The 19859-nt window shown below is 33.4% G+C and overlaps 1 protein-coding gene across 2 annotated transcripts in view; it reads right to left on the minus strand.

Moving 5' to 3' along the window:
* Positions 1–16222: 16222 nt before the first annotated feature.
* Positions 16223–19859, minus strand: part of LOC106109516 (homeobox protein caupolican-like) — a 90093-nt gene continuing 86456 nt past the window's right edge. For both annotated transcript variants that reach the window (XM_013291044.1, XM_013291045.1), the window contains exon 4: positions 16223–17913. In XM_013291044.1, the coding sequence (XP_013146498.1) occupies positions 17910–17913 (4 nt within the window). In that variant the 3' untranslated portion in view covers positions 16223–17909. The remainder of the gene's footprint in view (positions 17914–19859) is intronic.

The raw sequence follows: 19859 nt of genomic DNA on the forward strand, positions 1-19859 counted from the left end.
TCGGCAAAGAGGATTTTAGTGATGTCCTACTAAGTATCGATAGTAAACACGACTTGGTAATGATCGATGACTGGCAAAGGCAAGGACACCCACATGAAATCCTTAATAGATATATTGTGTACTGGAATAGACAATATAAGCGACATTTTAAATTTCTAAAAGATATTCATTTTCAATAAACATTTAACGTGTAAAATTTAAAACGCTAGTTTTTACTTATATGTTTTATGTGTAAGCTTTGGCCCGCGACTTTGTCCGCGTGGAATTAAAAAAGTAGCCTATGTGTTCTCTCAGACTATCTAAATGTATGCCAAATTAAATCGAAATTCGTTCAACAGTTTAATGCTACAAATTCTAACCAACAGTAATGTAGAATTCGACTGCAATGACGCTTGTATTAAGCAAACAATGTTGTCTCTGTTATGTCTGAGTGAATGAAAAGGATGACAATACATAGTAACACGAATATTACGGCAATGCAATTGTATCGTTATATTTTCTTGTTTTAGTTAAAAATTTGCTTAATATAAAAACGCATAAACTCAACTGTTTCCTACTAGACAGTTATCACCTTTGTCGCTCATGTTAATAGACATATTATACAAATTATGGAACTTAAAACTCATACATACGAGCCACATTTAAATATATATTTTTAGAAAGTGTTGAAAGCAGAGCCAATTAAATTGTTTACATTACTTATGTTTACGCGTTCGGAACAAACGACCAAATGTCCGTTTTAAAACCTTGAGTTTAACTTGATTTCTAATTATGATAATTTAATTACACTTGTTTCAACATGATTATACCTATGCTCATTATATAGACGTCAAGTAATAACAACAATTAAAAATTGTATTTTAAGTACAAATAGCATGTAATCATCATCATCATCCACTTGCCCTTATCCCTTATGGAGGGTCGGCACAGTATGTGCTGCTCTTCCATACATCTCTATCAGCCGTCATATCTGAATCCACTCCTTTCTTAAGCATATCTTCCTTCACACAATCCATCCATACTTTCTTCGGTCTTCCTCTTCCTTTGTAGCCATCCACATTCAATCAATCTAGCATGTAATCATACTTATACTAATATTATAAATACGAAGTTTAGATGGTTGCTTATTAGAGTTTGTAGCCTAAAGAGCACACTTGGATGAAATATAATATGATTATAGAACATAGTCTGAAAGAACACATAGGCTACTTGGTTCATTTAAAAAAAATTCGCGCTGACGGAGACGCGAGCGACAGCTAGTAAGTTAATAAATATATACAAGAAGATTTTGACATTATTACAAGAAACATAAATAGCGTCATTTTTTTATTTAATAGTCACTTCCAGATATTTGTATATCTGTGTTCATTGTAAGACACACATCTCGATACATCATTGATCGTGGCGCGATATTCAGCTAGCGTCATGTTGACTAGAACAGACATGAACACCCCATGTTGTTCATCTCTCATTAATAGAATTAATGGGGACGTTTCCATCTGTCTTTAATTCATCGTTACACAACAAATCGAAGCCTAAAATATGACCGCTAATAGCGCGCGAGCTGAAAACGTTTGAAATTTGGGTAGCGATTTCTTTAGTTCTACTTTAGTTTATCTATGACTTTATTCGGTTACTAGATGTTGCTGGCGACTTCGTCGAAAGAAATAAAAAAAAATAATTAAAAATACAGCCTATGTTATTCAAAGATAAATTATCTTTCTAACCTATTAAAGATTTTCTATATTACAGACTGCTTCTTAAAGCACTAAAGGCCTACAAATGGTAAAAAGTTTTAAAACATCCGTGAGAAATAAAATCAACACGATGTATGAATTCATAGATTCCTTTATTTCAAAGGGTACAGAGGTACAAAAGTACTACATACAAGAATATTGATTATAATTTAATAAAAAGCTTACAATCGAATCGAAACAGTCGTAATAGCTTCATTCAGATATACATTCAATACAGTATCAGAATGTATATTCGTGTCACACGTTATAGAGCTTTATAGTGTACTGAATAAGGGCGATAATCGAATCAAATGTTATTAGTAATCACTACAAGTTTATACCCTTCGTTAGACACATCGTTATGGACGTTATGATAACAGAGAAAGGGTCGGGCTATTCTTTTAAAAGGGTGTTATTAAAACTCATTTAAGAGTAACAGTAATAAAGAACGGAATGGAATATAACCTCTGTGTTAATACTAAACGATATCCTTTGATACCAGAACACTAAGGATCTATACTCAGCGGTTATTACCACACTAAATGATCCATTACTTTTGCAATTTATGGTTGAAGTACCAACACCACGGATGTGAAAATTAGCAACTTTTGAGGAGAAAGAAAAAACTGGTTCATTATGTGATTTTCTATAATAATACGCTGTTTTTGTGTTTTATTTATAGCTATATTTAATCTAGAATACGTGTGATAGGCTTAGCTGAAACAATGCGTCTTCTAATTCTCTAGCGAATGCCATCAAAATGTCAAAATAACCAAAAAGTAACAGAACTTCAACTACGAAGTATGCCCACGTACGTATGTTATTCTTTACAATATCTCCTACTAGCTTTCCAACGCGATTTAATAAGCGAGGAATTAAAAATAATTTAAGCTACATATATGTTCTTCCAAACTATCCCCTACATCACTGCCAAATTTCATCGACATTCGTTTAGCGGTTAAGGCTACAAACTCTAACAAACATCCATCCATCCATCTAAACGTTCGCATTTAAAATATTCAAATTGGGAGCTTATCTATTGAATTATATAATGTTTAATATCAATAATAATTAATGTTACTTTAATTATGTAGATTAAATTTAATGATGTCGTGTTAAAAGTAAATCATATCCCATAAGTTTTAATAGATAGCCCTTACCATCGGTAATGTATTTTTAAAGAATGTATTCAATTTAAATGAAACTTAAATAAACAATAAAATTAATATGAGGACTAATCGTACGATGTCCCACTCAGCTGGATAACTGCCCGCGTACAGAGTTATAATAAATCATTAAACGACAAGCAATATAGCGTAATACAAACATTCCACGGATTCAAAGGCGCATTCCTTGAAATATTCAAAGTTAATTATATCATACTTACGTTCATTAATCATTGGATATAACATAATTTATTTAGTGGTGGGCCGCGTGCATTAATAATTTGGACAGTGAAATGTTTATAAGTTATAATAAATACATGACACGGAGTAAAGCAAACAAACAAACAATGATGGGCAGCCGGGGAAGGAAGCGCGTGCCGTGGATTAGAGAAATTTTCATATCAAAGGGCCTCAGTTTCATGAATTGCTCGGGTCTGGGGCGCGGCGTAATGTCTTCCTTTATTTGACGTGCTGCGTGGGAGAATTTAATTTGTTGCACTTTACGTTTAATCGCATTAAGCGAAATTCATATCTTTTTTTTTTTTCACTCACGCGTTCACCCTCTCTCTTATCGTCGTTTTGCATGTCCGTTTGTTTGATTCCGTCTCATGTTTTTAAATTGATTGTTCTCAGTTTGTTGTTACAATTTATAACATTCTCTTTTTTTGATCCTCGTCTTTTCTTTTAGTTGAATGTTGAGTTATTTGTTATATGTGCTCTTTATTATATCACTTTTTGTATGTGTTTTGGTCGATTACTCTGTGGTTATAATATCATTTTAAAGTTGCTGGTACTAAAATTGATTCTCAGTGGCGCAAAATTTAATGCGATCTATACAATATTTGAATCATGGATGAATTGGTTTCTATTATAGGAAAAGCTAGTGGGGTAAATTTGTAATCCACTTAAGACGAAATAGAGGAGGTTTTTGATCCGAAGTCTCTGTATTATAACTCAGCTTATCACCATTATTCTAAATAAGCATGTTATTGTAATTTCCAATCGTTATACATTCATTTCGTTGGATAGGAGGCGAGTGTAGCGTGCGGTTGTCCGTCGACGTTATTCCGGCGTCCGCGTCGTTTCGCGGACCACCGGCATTCGGCATTGTCAGATTTGTTCCCATTTCCATGAATTTTGTTTATTCAACAGCATAAGGTTTGTGTGCGTGTGTTTGTTTGTTTGTTTTTTTTTCTATCTTTTTTTGTACGTATACTCTTGATTTATTCCCGCCCATTAGGTCACGGTGAGTAATGCTGCGACGCCGGGCCGTCCGCGCCCCGGGGCGTCCGATACATTCGCGTAGATAGCGGCTACACGTGTTGTCAACTTGTACATTTTCATCCGAATACGGCGTATATGTTTGATAAATTTTAACTTAACCACATTAGTACGGTATCTCGATAATCGCGCGTTTTGAAGGTGTCGGTTATTAAGTCCAACGGTGGGTGTTCTTAGCATTTAACATGCTTTTTATGACGATAGAGGATCTATTCTTTTTTTTTCAACTTTACTATGGAAAGGTAAAAGCCATAGCAGTGGCGTGTTCTAACCTTCGCCTAATGTTACAACTAATTTGAATTTAACTAATTCACACATAGTTTTAATAAATCAACAAGTATAGTTAAAAATATATACACGTGCTACGAAGTCGTTAGGCTGATAATGTTGCTCTTATTGTTTGTAAAGTAAGCACTCCAAAATATTATGTCAGCGTGTATTTAGAGTATACTAATTGTGAAATTTAGTATACCGTCAGACATTCATTTTGACAGTTGTTACGAAATTAGCAATACGATAAAAGGTCAAATTGACAGCAAATTGCTCACATTAAGTTTAACAAATATTAGGAATAATAGCCTTCATGATTATCTCAGCACTAAATAGGTAAAGGAATTCAGTTACTATGTATTTACAATAAGTTAACAAGTCAAACATCGAGTGACTAACAGTTAGCTAGTTGTAATAGTGCAGCGTCATTGGGTGTCAGAAACATTCATAAACAACTTGAACAAATCAACAAAATACTGTAAACAAAAGCCACTTGTCACCCAACCTAAGGGCTTTTTGTTTGTCTTGCATTTTTATAACAAGAGTTTTTGTGGAGAGTCGATGTAGGAAGGAAGACGCCGCGGGCGGTCCTAGCCCCATGGGGTTTGCGTATACAAAACATTTCGTGATCCATAAAGACAAAAGGAAAATTAAAATCTGTAAAACTCTTGGGACGAGCTGCGCGCTCTTATGGACTATATTGCTGGTACGAAATGGAGACACGAGCGTTGCTGATGCCAAATTAGAGTGCCCGTTTAATGTGCTTGTCTTATTCAATGCTGAAGCAAAAAGTGTTTTAGAAAATTACGTTTCGCACATTTCAGTAAAATCAGTGACTTTTTAGCAACATTTTTTCTCAATCTTCATTTTATAAATAATGCTAGATGGGCACAAAAAAAATGATACTACCTTTCACCCGCGTCTGCGTGGAATAAAAAAAAAACAAAAGTGAGTATGTGTTCTTCCAGATTATCCCTCAACATCTATACCAAATTTCGTCGAAATCCGATCAGCAGTTCAGGCTACAAATTCTAATAAACATCCATCTAATTAGTCAGATATCAATGTGTCTATAGTTTTCAAAAAAATATAGAGGTCAACAATAGCTGTAAATGTGGTAAGGTACTGTAAATGAATACTTTCAAGTTATTTCTGCATTTAGTTTTTATTCTACATGTGTATCTATGAATACAGTCAATGGTAATGCTAATTGCTAAAACAAGTCAGTCATTAAAAAGTGCAAGATGTGTTCGAAAAACAAACACATTTAAGACTGGAACATAGAGCTGAGAGATATTTGCTTTAATTATTCTTTGTAGAGCGCACTACAAACGAATGAACTCGTCTCTGGCAAGCACAAGGGCACTCCACTTGCGTACATAATAAAGTATTTACATATTATTCATGGAAACAAATGTCCTTTGAATGGTTTTTGGATTTGTTGACTTAATACAAAGTGCTTTTACGTGAGGTGGCCTTTCTGTCGGCGACATCGTATAATGGATGGCCGGACATTCACATTTTGCACAAATGTTTCTCTTATTTAGAGATCGCAAAATTTATTATCTTCGAGTATCATGCTTTGCATTGTCTTTATTGGGTTATTATAGGGCTCAGAATTAACCCATGCTTCATAAGTCATGTTTTCATTGCACACGACGGCATAAGAGTTTTTCGTGAATAATTTTACAAGCAACGAGTGTTGTTTGTGCAACACTTTTTCTATCATAAGTGTATAATTTTTTCATGGAATATAAGTTTATACTTTATAAATTTTCTGGAATAAATTTCTACTGAATCGAAGATATTTTTTGCGTTAATCTTTAGTTTATATTTTACTAGCTATTGCCCACGAATTCGTCCGCGTGGTATTAGAAAACATACGAACTATATAAATAACAATAACCTACGTATCCCTCGGGAACCCGATATTTCTCGGGGATAAACCTTATCCCATGTGAACTACAGACTTTGTTTTATATCTGTGCCAAATTTCAATAAGATATGTTTATCCATTGCAGAATGATCGAGTAAACTAAATTAATGAATCCCACGGAACCGCAACTATTCCCGGGATGTAAAGTAACCTATGTGTTCTTCCAGACTATGCTCTAAACCTGTGCCAAATTTCATGGAGATCCGTTCAACCTTTTAGGCTACAAACGCTAACAAACATCCATATGATGTGTATTTATTTTTACTACTACTATTTATTTTTACTAGCTTTCGCCCGCGACTCCGTCCGCGTGTTATTAAAACAAAAACAAATAGCCTATGTGTTCTCCCAGACCTATCCTATCCTATTCTCTATCTATATGGAAAATTTCATTGAGATCCGTCCATCAGTTTAGGCTACAAACTCTAACAAACATCCATCTATCCATCCATCCATCTAAACTTTCACATTTATAACATTAGTAAATATGATAGATATAAAACCTTAAAAATTATTTGTCAAACATTCATAGAATATTTTCCTAAGCCATTCGAATTTTTATACGCGATACGGTTTTAACTTCATTTCTATCAAATAAAGGCTGTAAGCTTTATTCATTATTTGTTTAAAACTCATTTTTGGTTGTTTCATATGTCTGAAGACATCAAATTACACATACTATGAACCTGTGAAACTTCAAAGATGTGTTGATAACAAAGTTTGTCGCAACTTTAATCCAGCTTTATTAAACGGGGATTATGAGCACTGTTATAATCTGATAAAACTGTCGCAATCTGTTAGATAAGATATATTAAAACAGTTTAATTGTCATTGCTTAGTCATACTTCGTACTAATATTATAAATGCGAAAGTTTAGATGGATGGATGTTTGTTAGAGATTGTGGCCTATAAGGCTGAAAGAATTTTATGTAGAAGATAGTATGTGTTGTTTATAATTCCACGCGAACGTCGCAGTCTAAAACTAGTAATTAATATTTATGAATATATAATATGGTGGTATTTTAATTAATAACACTCGTGTTGTTGTTCTGGAAGAAACAATTTTGTTTATTATAATAGTCATGAAACAATCAAAAAGTATAAAAAGTAAATGTTACAGTTTACCTGGAAGAAAAACAACATTAAATGCTATTAACTTGTTCTTTTGATTCCATGTATTTTACGTTATATTAAAATGCCTCCGCTAATTTGACAACCAAAAAATACAGATGCTAAATACAGATTCAAAATAGCTGTTACAAATATAAAAAAATAATCATCCATTAAAAATAATCTAAAAATTAAAACGGTTATGGAAAAAAGCTCCAAGTCAATATTTCTGCCCGTCCGTGTTTATGTTACTCACTTTCGACGTTTTTTTTTAAAAAAATATACTATTGCAAATATTCATTCTGATATTTAACATTGTATGGTATTATACGTTTTTTTTTTAAAGTAGGATCGGTAATAAACAATATTACTAACTGCATATATTAATTTCAAAATAATCGGTGTAATTGTGTATTTATAACCGTTTTAAAAATGTATCGTAGACCTATTAATATTCAGACATCCGCGATAAATCCATTCGCTGAGAAAATAATCTACAATACAAAAATGATAGAATCAATATTGAATACCGTGGAGTATTGGAAGGCAACTAGTTCACGCTGCCACTTATTTATGAGCGGGCTGTGTTCGAACAAAAACAAAACATTGCGAAGAGCTTCGCACCTCGTAGGTGCCGAGATCGCATCCACGGAGCTCTCACTATTACACACAAAACAAATACTTCGAAATTAATCTTTACCTTGCAAGATTTGTATATTATTGTAATAAAAATTTGCGTTTGTGTATTCATTGATAACTCCTTCTAATGATATTATTAGTGACTAGCTTCCGCCCGCGACTCCGTCCGCGTGGAATTAAAAAAAACAAAGTGAAAATTCAATAAAAAATGTTCTAACCTCCAAAAATTGGAACGAATCGTTATAAACAATAATAAAAGTTTCGCTTCGTAAAAGCCGCTACTTTACTAAAATAAGTCAAAATTCTAATGACATTTAAAGTTTTCACGTTGCCTTATCGTTTAAAATGAAGTTACTCAAATGTCGTTTCAGTGTTCTGCCGTATGTGTAGAAGATTCAAGGGAGATTAACATTTTATTAGATTTTGTTTTGATATTTTCAGTGTAAGTAGTAAGTGAGATGTTAGTGGCTTATTGTATGTATGGACAAGCGTGAGAGAAGCTCGCCGTTGTCCGGAAATCTTTGGAGTAATAAAGAGCTAAGGTAGAAAGCGCCCGCACGCTGTGTGATAGATGCCCCACGGGCAAGCGACAAAAAAATAACAAAATCGTCTTAGCAAACATGTTTAATAACGAATGACTCGATCATATATCTTCACCTGCTTAGTATGACATAAATTATAATAACATTATGTTGTACACGTTCAAGAAGTCCCAACAAATTCTCATTCACTAGAAAATAAGACGTTCCACAAAAAATATTGTCCGAGTTATTAAGATGAGTCAGAAATAGAATAAAAATCGGAATTCTAATGTCCCGCTGTTGGCCAACGTATGCCTTTTGTGTATATTTACATGACTAATGTCACATGAATTTGGATTAAGGTACAACAAAAGCATTAATATTTCGTACCTTGACGACTACATTTCAAACAATATTACATAATTTGTATCATTTTAATATAACAGATCAAAAAATTAAAATATTTACCCTTATAGTAAGCAATAAAAACTCTAATCGAGACTGAGACCTGAAAACGTCTTCAAGAAGAAGTCAATGATAAAAAATTAAAATCATTTTAAATTCATAAACATCACAAAAATAGAAACGTCTCTCTTTAGAGCTAACTTCAACCATCAGACCATTAAAATCCGAAGACGATGAAGTAATTTCTTTACACATAGATTCTACTTTTATCCTAAAATCACAAAAACGTCTTTTCACTACCTATTATTTGAAACATTAGAGTTCAGCTTGTAGTAGTTATTAAGGAGACAATGATATTAAATGAACAGCGAATTTGAACCATAATTTCGAATTCTCTGTTCTACTCGTCAACTAGGATTTTAAACTATTATATTTTATGATGTACTGTCTAGTGTTTCGGTAGATTACTTTTAGTTTCCAGACTGTTCAAGTAAAGTTCGGCTAATGAAGGGATGGCACAACGTCAAGTGCAAATAATTTGGATTAATATTTAGTGTCGACGTGTCCAATAAAGTAGCGTCGAGTTCTAGGGGTCGTAAAAATCAATTAGCCGGCCTGATGTTATGTAACCGCACGCTTCCGAATACCTCCTTTTATTATCAATTAGATAGGTTTATGTGTGGAGTAGATGCGGATTAGGCGGCGCGGGACGACGTGCGTGTCTGCGATGGCCGGCGGCGGCTTAGCCCGGGGATGCGGTCACCCCCGGCCACGATGACAGCTGCTTTTGCTCGCGTCCCAACTTCAATTTTATACCGCGAAATTGACAGCTACGTAACACCATGCCTCATCGGTACGTGTTCCCAGCCGTGTTCCGATGCGCGCAATAAAATACACTTACGTCCGTGTTCGCGGCGCGAGGGTTCACCGCACGGCGGGTTTCGATTTATGTTGTTTTATATGAGCTTGTCCGTTTTTGTTAATGTGTAAATTAAATCAGAGCTGGTGCGTTTGTTTTATTAAAAGAAAGAACACGGGCGCCGCACAATTTTAATGTTCTCAGCTTGCAACCGGCAATCAAGCTCGTGGAGTACTTTTTGGTAATGTTCATGCTGCATATATTCAGAGATTGCATCGCTGGCACTCCTGCGCTGTGTACGGCCCGTGAACACTGCACAAGGACGAACTGCCGCAACATATTTGCATATTTTTTGTATCTTAATTCCGAGCCGCTCTTGTATTTCATTGCAAAGGTACATTCATTTCGAACGAGATTAAAATTGCGCCGAAATCCGCTCATTGTTGATTTTTTATGCATTTACGTATATCTTAATTACCGTTATGCGAAGGAAAAACAAACATTTAATAAAAACTTTAATTAAATAATTAAGAGGTTATCGAAATTACAAGTGCTACAGTTAAGTTTTGAAATTATCATTTATGTATGTTCAACGAATGAAACGCTTTTACAGAAATTTTAAATAACGGTAGCTCATTGATGTTAAGATTATAATTTAATAAGCATAACATCAAATGAAAAACAAATATGTATTCAAACCCGTAATCCATTAGGAAGGATATTTCAAGTTAAAACGATCTTGGCATATGGTGATATTAAGGGGGGTTAAATACAAGGATATCCACGCATATGTATGTACCTGCAGAATTTGCGATCAATTAGTATTTAAATCATATTTATTTTTACTTCTGATGGTATTACTTCTAATACTAGTCATCATTTAAGATTTCAAAATGCTTAGAAACTTTTCTTAAGGTATTTGTAATTATTAGGCTAACAATACAAAATGTAAGTCAAAAAGATAAGTGGCCAGATTGTAAATACAGAGATTTCGGATTAAATCGCGAACTAACCAAAGAGGTTTTTTATGAATTCGTTTACCATGATCCACGAGAACACAGTGACCAAAGTTCGACTCCAAATCTTAAGGGTTCGGGACAAATCACAGTAACATGTAAGCTTCCAACGGAAGTTATATCTTTATCTGTATTTTGACTGTATTTCTGTGTCACTTGAATACCAAATTGTACCAATTAATTTAAAAACACAACTCATGCCCGTAACCCAAAGCCATAATCTCTTGTACTCGCGACTTCGTCCGCGAGTAATTATGTAATAGAAAAAACATAGTAAGTCGCCTATATGTTGTTCCAGACTATTAATTTTTATGAGGTGGCCAACGAGCAAGCGACCACCTGAATCTGTCGAAATGGCGAAGCGACTACTACCCATAGACATTCGCAACTGCATATGAGTTGCCTACCCTTAATCGACGGAAGAGGAGACGCACATAAACGGGACATTTCTCCTTTCTATGCGTCTCCTCCGTCGTCAAATCCTCTTTTATTCCCATCCTTTCTTCTTAAGAAAAAGGTGCAAAGGAAAAGGGACTAAAATTAGGGCTCCCGCACCACATTCATCGGACACGGAATTGCTCCCACTTCACGCTTGTCTTTTGTGTGATCGTGGTATTGCATCGGGCAAACCGGCTGATTCGTGCGAAAACGTTAAAACAGTCTCTACCACTGTTGAAATGTATATTTTGTAAACTACTTAAGGTGTTAAACTATTATTAAACCTGTAAATGGTATACTTAGACTAAATAAAATCATTGCACATATATGAACTTCAAACAATTAATTCAGTGAGCGAACGGCACCATACTAAATGCTTTTCGAGTTGAAAACTCCGATATCGGAAAGCAATCACGGCTTCAAACGAAGAATTCATTTAGAGAAGTTCAAACTCCGACGTAATCCTAAAGCCGTGGCCGTGTTGGAATTTCTCATTGATTTGCACGGCCCGTGTCGTCGACGGCGTGCAAGTATTCACAAGTTCTATATTTGATTCCATTACAAATAATAATGGGACAAATCTTTATGGTATGTTATATAACTTGGAAATTAACTTTAAAGCAAAAATCATAACTTCCAGCATTATTGACATTATTTACTATAGCTAGATTTGTTATTTAATCACGAACTAGATAATGAGTTATCAATTACTACAAGAGCAAGTGAACAATTTTGACTTAACAATCGCACACCAGTTGTTCGGTTGTCTATTGTCAATTGTTTTGCAGCCAATTCAACTGTTTAGTTGCACAACTAATCGAGTGTGCGCACCGCTATATAAGCTCATAGGAATCAAAGCGAGACTAAACAGTTGTGCGATAGTTTGGTTTCAGGTGTGCGCACGCTCTAAGAGCACTACAAATTATTTACAATTCATTAACACAACTCTTGGAAATAAATTTAAAGAAGTAGTATTTTATCACGAAAACAATATGCGAAAAATGTTATTCGTTTGTAAATATTTTAACAGTGATATATTTTCGACGTATTTCTTAACAAACGTTATAAAATATTCCTAATTAACAACAAATAAGTAAAACGGACTGTTCTAAAAGTCGTTAATGCCTAATTTTAATATGCGGTTTGTTAAAAATGTCCGTTTAAAAATCTAACACGCGTGGAATGCTTTTGAATCAAGATAAATATGGCCGGCGGCCGCTTCGTATCTCGTAAATCGCTCGAAATCTGTTTTATACGAAACAGATAATAAATAAATTCGAAGGCCCCGGTGATCTCTATGCATATAGCGGCAGCATTACGCAATAGTTTGATTTATTCGTTTCGGCAAGGTGCACGAAATTCTAACGGCTCACCCTCCGAGGCGTGATAGAATTTCGCTGGCAAATTCTCTATGGTATTGTCAATAAATCCTGTCTGTACATCTGTATTTATGGTTTTATAAAACACTCATCTTTATAGTATTTTTATCACTTAACGAATAAGGAACGTTTTAATTAATTTTTGGAATTATATACTTAATTATTAATGAAAAACGTTCGTCAATTTATTTTTGTTAACAATAATCATAGAATAACTACTAAAAATATCTAAATTGAAAAAGCTAATTAAAGTTTATAGTAATAATAATTATAAAAACATAAAAAAAATAGTAAGTGAAGTAAGGGGAGCAAGCACTAGTGTTTTCATATATGCGAAAAACTACTGAGATAGGCCGGCGGTGATAAATGTGAGGGAAGGTATGAATAAATTTGGCCGGTTGCGCAGAAATCTGAAGTGATTAGGTTCGACACCTTGGCCGGAGCAGGTGGGCTTGACTTAGTTGCTCGCACCTTTGTACTTAAGCGCTTATAACTTGTTACATCGTAAATTATTTGTGACGGCCGATATTAAATTGTAGTTTAATACTTTTATTTCAAACCACATAGTTATCTTTTCAATTAGTATAAAAAATACATAGATTACAGTCACATGATATTGAAATTACATCATTTTTATGACATTTGACAATGTGTCCGTACATCTTACTTCTTACTAATATTATAAATGCGAAAGTTTAGACGGATGGATGGATAGATGGATGGATGTTTGTTAGAGTTTGTAGCATAAACGGCTAAACGGATTCTGATGAAATTTGCTACAAATGTAGAAGATAGTCCAGAAGAACACATAGGCTGCTCACTTTTGATTTTTTAAATTCAACGGGGACGGAGTCGAGGGCGAAAGATATTACATTACTTAAATCTCCAAGACCTTTAGTTTATTTAGTAAACTAGCTTTTTCGTTTTCATCCACATAGAATTAGAAGAAAACTTAGTAATTAGCATATGTGTTCTCTCAGAATGTATTCTCCGTCAAATTATAGCGATATCTGATTAGCCGTTCTGAAAATACGCAACAAACATCCATCTATTAAAACGTTCGCGTTTATAATATTAGTAATAATATTTAATTACTGACTTTTTATTAATAGTATAAGTGGTTTTAATCCTTACAGCTTATAATGACCATAGAATAAGTACGGACAATCTACCTTTATATTTTTCTTTATTGGTTGGATTTTAAAATTTTATTTGTCTTTACATACTCCATGCGAATATTATAAACTATGTTTTAATCTTAAAAGTAATACATTTTTTGCTATCATTCTTTTGGTAACTTTTCGTAAAGTAACTTTACATAATTTTAATATATCTTTTCTTAATTAAGTTAATTCTTAAATGATTTGTGATATTGTTAAGTTATTGTATTCTTAATAAAACATTTACGACATCAAGTTAAAACAGTACTAGGTGCGCCATCTGTCGTTAAACGTTGAAAACGTGTAAAGCTAGACCTAACCTTTAGGTTCTCTCGTGTCTTACTTCTTAATTCTAGTTTTATTAAGAGCTTTATATTGTTAATTTAAAATTATAACTACAAGAAGCACGTTTTAACAGTTATCTGTTTTGACTAATCTAAGGTATTTTTTTTTATTTTCTTTTGACAGCAACAGTTTTAGTGTGCATTAACAATGGTACTTAACGAGTTCTTGTTGTCATGACTTACCAAAATCTCTGCAAATGCGAAGTTAATTTGTCCACATCCAAGTACTAGGTCGTATATGAGGCCGTAAACTTATGAACTTTATTGTACAGTGTCAACTAATTAAAAGCCATGACTCTGGCAAACAATTTTATTGCAGCAATCATCTGCAAGCTCTAATCTGTATAAAGGTGGGCACATAACTATAAAATGTATCCGAGCATTGGTCCCGCGCGGCCGGCTCGTTTGATTGGTTTCGGGTTATTAGCCTCTATTTGTATTGTCAATGTTTATTGCTGTTTTATGTGTACTAGCGGTTTTATTACGCATTCAATTGCTATAGTGACGGATTTGATTAAGTAAAGCCGTACTTTTGTTTGTCATCGTGGATTGTTATTTTTTTATTAGGTTCCATCGTTTCCGCTCTCAGAATGTTCTTAACGATACAATTATTTTATAACTTTATTTTCATACAAATTAAAAGTTACATTTTATTAGGAGTTTACTTGATCTAATTATTTATATATTGTAAAGATTTGTAATAACGTAATGTTATTTAATTCTTACACTTGTTTTTACAATTCTATATTGTCCAAAAAATGTTGTTGCCCATATTTATGGTAACTAAATAAAGGGTTCTTTGTAAAGTTTGTTATAATTAAAAAGAAATGTACCCCTTAATAACATTTTCGTGATAATTATTTTGTTATTTTCTTCAATGATTCTATCAAACATTAATATATCAGTTAACGTTACGAGATCCATTTATAAATGACTGATGTAGCGATTTATTACAATAAGAATATAATTAACCTCTGATCATTTTGAATAAAAACATCTATTAATCTTTCATATATTAGTTTTTGACTATTATGTAGATACATATTTAATCTACACTATTATAATAAAGCGTAAACACACACTTCTTTGTTGCCTAAGATGTCAGCAATTACAGCATATTTTTGAATGATTCTTTTTTTAATAAAAAGCCCTACACTTACGTCATGCTTTATGCTATAGATTTTCACGCCATTAAACTTAGGGGGTAAATATTTTGCATAAAAAACCTAATGTGGGAAAGAGACCATAAGTTGCTGCCAACATCAAGAAAGAAAGATTGCTAAGGTTTGTCATGTCATGTCATTTTGACATTTGCTGTTGATAGATTGACAAATGTAAACAAGAAAATAAAATCTTCATCATAGTATAATAAAACCAGTAAGTTCTTATATCATGAGGAAAGTTGATAATTACTTGATAATGACCGAAGATATGAAGATGATTTGTTGATTTACTGTCTATTATATTCTTAAGTTTCGAAGGTCGGTTAACGATTGATTTTATCTAAATGTGTATCTTTTGTTACAGTAGCAACGTCTCTTATTCGCTTAGATTCAGTTTTAAAATGTCTGTTTCTCTTCAAGATATTTCAACAACACCATTACTTAAACCTTACGTTTTAATTAATTTAAATAACGACTTTCCGTATGCGGGGTATCTAACGTAGCTCTTAAAAGTAGAAAAAAGTGGTTCTTTTATTAGCCTTTAAGCATTGTTTAAGAGTTAAGAGCTGAAGGGTGGCACCCTCTTTGAATATTCCCGTTTTACCGAATCATTATCGACTTTCTCTACATTCATTTCGTAATTCAATTTATTTTATAATGGTTGTGTTTTATTAAGTTTACGAATGTTGTTTTTTTTTAATATGGTACAGAAATAAACAAATAGGTATAATAAATGTTCAGGAATAGGGGGTTGAAATAAAATAAATTACATTGAAATAAAGATTTAATTACAATCGTTACATAATTTTACTCATAATTATTAAGTTACATATTCTATATAGAACATTTATTATTAAGCGAATGTATTCGATTTGGTCACATTTAAACGAGCGGTTATTCATAATGTTAATGACCAGCCTCTGATATATTGCTTTATAACATCATATGAACTTGTATAGCGGTCTACAATTGCAATGGGATAAAAAACTAAACAAAATGCAACCCTACAGTGTAAAACCAGATATTTATTGCTACGAAGATACCTTAATTATTATGATAAATAAATTATCTTAAAAAATCTATTATCAAATGATGTACATATGTGCATCTTTTGTTTAAATAAAACAAGCATCTGTGAAATTTATGTGGCGATTTGACAATTTCAAACTGTTAACACTACCTGTTAGAACCCGAAAGGTCTTAGGAGGGTCAAATTCTCATCTTGTTCCGATGTTAAACAGGTTTGCTTCGAGGAAACAAGTGTTACCCACAATCCATGTATGTGAGTCGCAGTGACAATTTTGTTTAAAAAAAATCAACCAAATTACACTAAGCAGTTCTCATTGGAAAGATTATGACCACGTTTAAATATAAATTTGAATTGCATTTTCAAAATACACCTTTCACGGCTACAATATTGCTATATTTAGATTTTTAATTCGTATTACAATTAAAACGGATTGCGTAAGATTTGAAAATAATGTATTATCGAGAATATATTTTATTTACAGGTATTCTAATAATACTTTTAAAAACAATATTTATAATATTTTCCGATATTCTTTAAACAACTTTGAAATTGCAAAAAAAAAAATAGTTATTACTTTGTACACATTTTGTGAAACTAAAAATAGAAAATCTACAAAACTTTTTATTATATGTACAGGGACAACAATAATATTTAGGAATCGACAATAATTATTCGTTTCATCGAATTAGATATTAACAAAAAAAAACATACAGACGAATTGATTACCTCCTTCTTTTGGGAAGTCGGTCAAAAATAAACACATGGCTGGTGTGACTCATGATTATAATATAAAACTTTCTACTTGTGTGTAGTGTGTAAAACTTAGTGATTCTTTGCCTACGTCTATAACGTACACTAACTACTATCAAAACGAACATACTCGTTAACTATTGAGTAGTGTGCCGATAAACTTTACTAACAAAACAAAGTTGGAAGAACGAAACTAAATGAAATCATAGAATATTAACTTAACTTAAAAAAATCCTTTGCGGAATATAATATTTACTATAATTTACTAAATCCAATAACTAATTTCGTTTCCACTTATTTTTAATTGCGCATTCCGTGTACTTATTTTTTTTATATAATTTGGATAATAACTCCGTAATATTCTTAAATCTATAAAAATACTGAGCAACGTTGATTTCGTACAATGATTTTTAAGTACTAATTACAACTGTCGATGTTCGAACCACAATTAACACAATTTAAGTACAATTTAACGAAATATTTTTATAATACAGAAAGTAAAACTATGTCAAAATATGTCTATCAAAATCATTAATAGAAATTAAACTTTACAAATGTTTTTATTAACTTCGCGATAGAGAATTTGACAAACATATCTCGAAAACAAAAATAGATCTTATAAAGGAAACAAACACTTTTGCCACAATGAAAATTCGATAGTCCCTAAGGGTTGGTGGGCAAAGCGGCGACCCAGTTTGCACGTGCTTTACCTGAAACAACAGAAAAAAACATGATTTTTCAACACAAAAACATTAAACGAATCCACAATATCCTGTCTATTTACGAAGGCAGCGTATTTTAAGATAAAGGTCTCCTCTATAAAGAATAGCGGTATTTAAATTATCGAAAAAAAGACGGTCCGAATCGATAGCTGTTCCGATTCTATCTCGCCGTCGCCGGTCAGCCCTCCGCGGCGTTCACACATAACGGCCGAAAAAGAAAAAAATCCAAGCCAATCGAGATGAGGTGACGAAACGTTCAGTCTCATTATCTGAGAATTTATTAACGAATCGCTCGGACCGGAAAACCGAAATGTGAAAGAAATAAAAATTCGACCTCGCCCGCGGTCATCTTAGCTTTGTACGGCGTCAATGAAAAAAGAAGTCGAACAGGTTAGCCGGGTAACTTGCGACTGAATGAAACAGGGAAGGACCCGAGGATCAACAGATAAGAGAAAAGATTAGGCTGTTGAAAAAAGTAAAGCGGCTTTAATGCCAAGGTAGTGTTGTGAATGAAGAGGCTCCATTGAGATCGCGCCCACGCACGTTCGCCGAGCGTTATCTGGCTCGAAGGACCAAGCGCTGCCGCGCCGCCTCTACTCTCCTCACTTTAGCCACTCCGTGAACAATACTCATTGTGCATTCATAAATTAAAGTTTTTTGTCTTACCGACAATTCTGGCTCCGTATTATTCAAATTAGATATAGTGAACAACAGAATTAGGAATAGGTGTGCCCCGAATAACAATAAAATTACTTGTTCTCTTGTTAGGCGGGTAATTGTATCACATTTATTTCTTTTTATTTTTTTTTAAATCTCATACCAATTATGATTTTTTAACAGACAGTTTAAAGAATTATTTTTTTAAATTAATTATTTTCCTTTATAAATATTCCAAATAAGCAAAGAATAATGAACGAGGTAAGCTGGATATAAATTATTAAAGAATGACGCTCCGATTTAGTAGCGATATTATTTGGGCAAATAAAAACGACACAGGTATGTTACTTAAGCAGAAAACAAGAACAGTCGATTCGATTCGTTCTTTTTTCACTCCTTTAAAGGAATGCCGCGATAAGGAATTATATTCGCGTCAAGGAATCCGAGGGATAAAAAGGCGTGAAAACGAAAATAATACAAAAGGTTATAGATGTGAATTTGTGAGCGTTTGGCTAAAACAGAATTCTTGGCGCAACCGCCCTGTGCGGTGGCGGCCAACTCGCGATTTATTGTAATGAGACGTGGATGCCTCGGCCCCTTCTTAGAAATCCCTCGAGGACTCTTAGAAAAATGCTCCTAAATGACCCCAAGTGAAGATGAATAGAATTTGTCTTCACACGGTGCTGAATAATCTAGCTTCTTATATATATTTCTATAGATTTATTTATCAGAATAAATTAGATCATCGTTTATAAATTAACAATAATTGATCTTAAACGGTTACATGGCTCGTCATTCTCCAATAAACTGTCAAATTTAAGGGTCTGATTCGTTTAAGTAAAAGTCGAGATTAATTTATGTCTAAACTTTATAACTCAGCTAAAGATAAAGCAAGGTAATTAAATCGACCGAAATAAATTAAGTCACACTATCAAACTTTACTTAACTACTAAAAGTTTTAGGATTACATTATTTTGAACAGTAATTTTAGATTAAATAATTAAGTTCATTTATTTCCGGACTAGATTAGATTTTTTTTTATCTCAGAACGCGTCCGTTTTGTATTAGATTGTAATTTGGGCAGGTCAGCGCGGTTACGTAGGTGCGCGGCGCGTCCCGGTGACACTGACAAATGACGTAAGATTGCAATCTCTCCTCGCTCGCCCTTCCGCCTCGCTTCCATTGTTTTCAATTACCGACATGACACCCCAACGCGAGTCTGCGACGCCATCTCGCAACTATATGGCTTCTCCGATATCTTTACTACGATCATCCAT

Source organism: Papilio polytes, unplaced genomic scaffold, assembly GCF_000836215.1.
Source record: "Papilio polytes unplaced genomic scaffold, Ppol_1.0 DF821288.1, whole genome shotgun sequence".
NCBI classification, from domain to species: Eukaryota; Metazoa; Arthropoda; class Insecta; order Lepidoptera; family Papilionidae; genus Papilio; species Papilio polytes.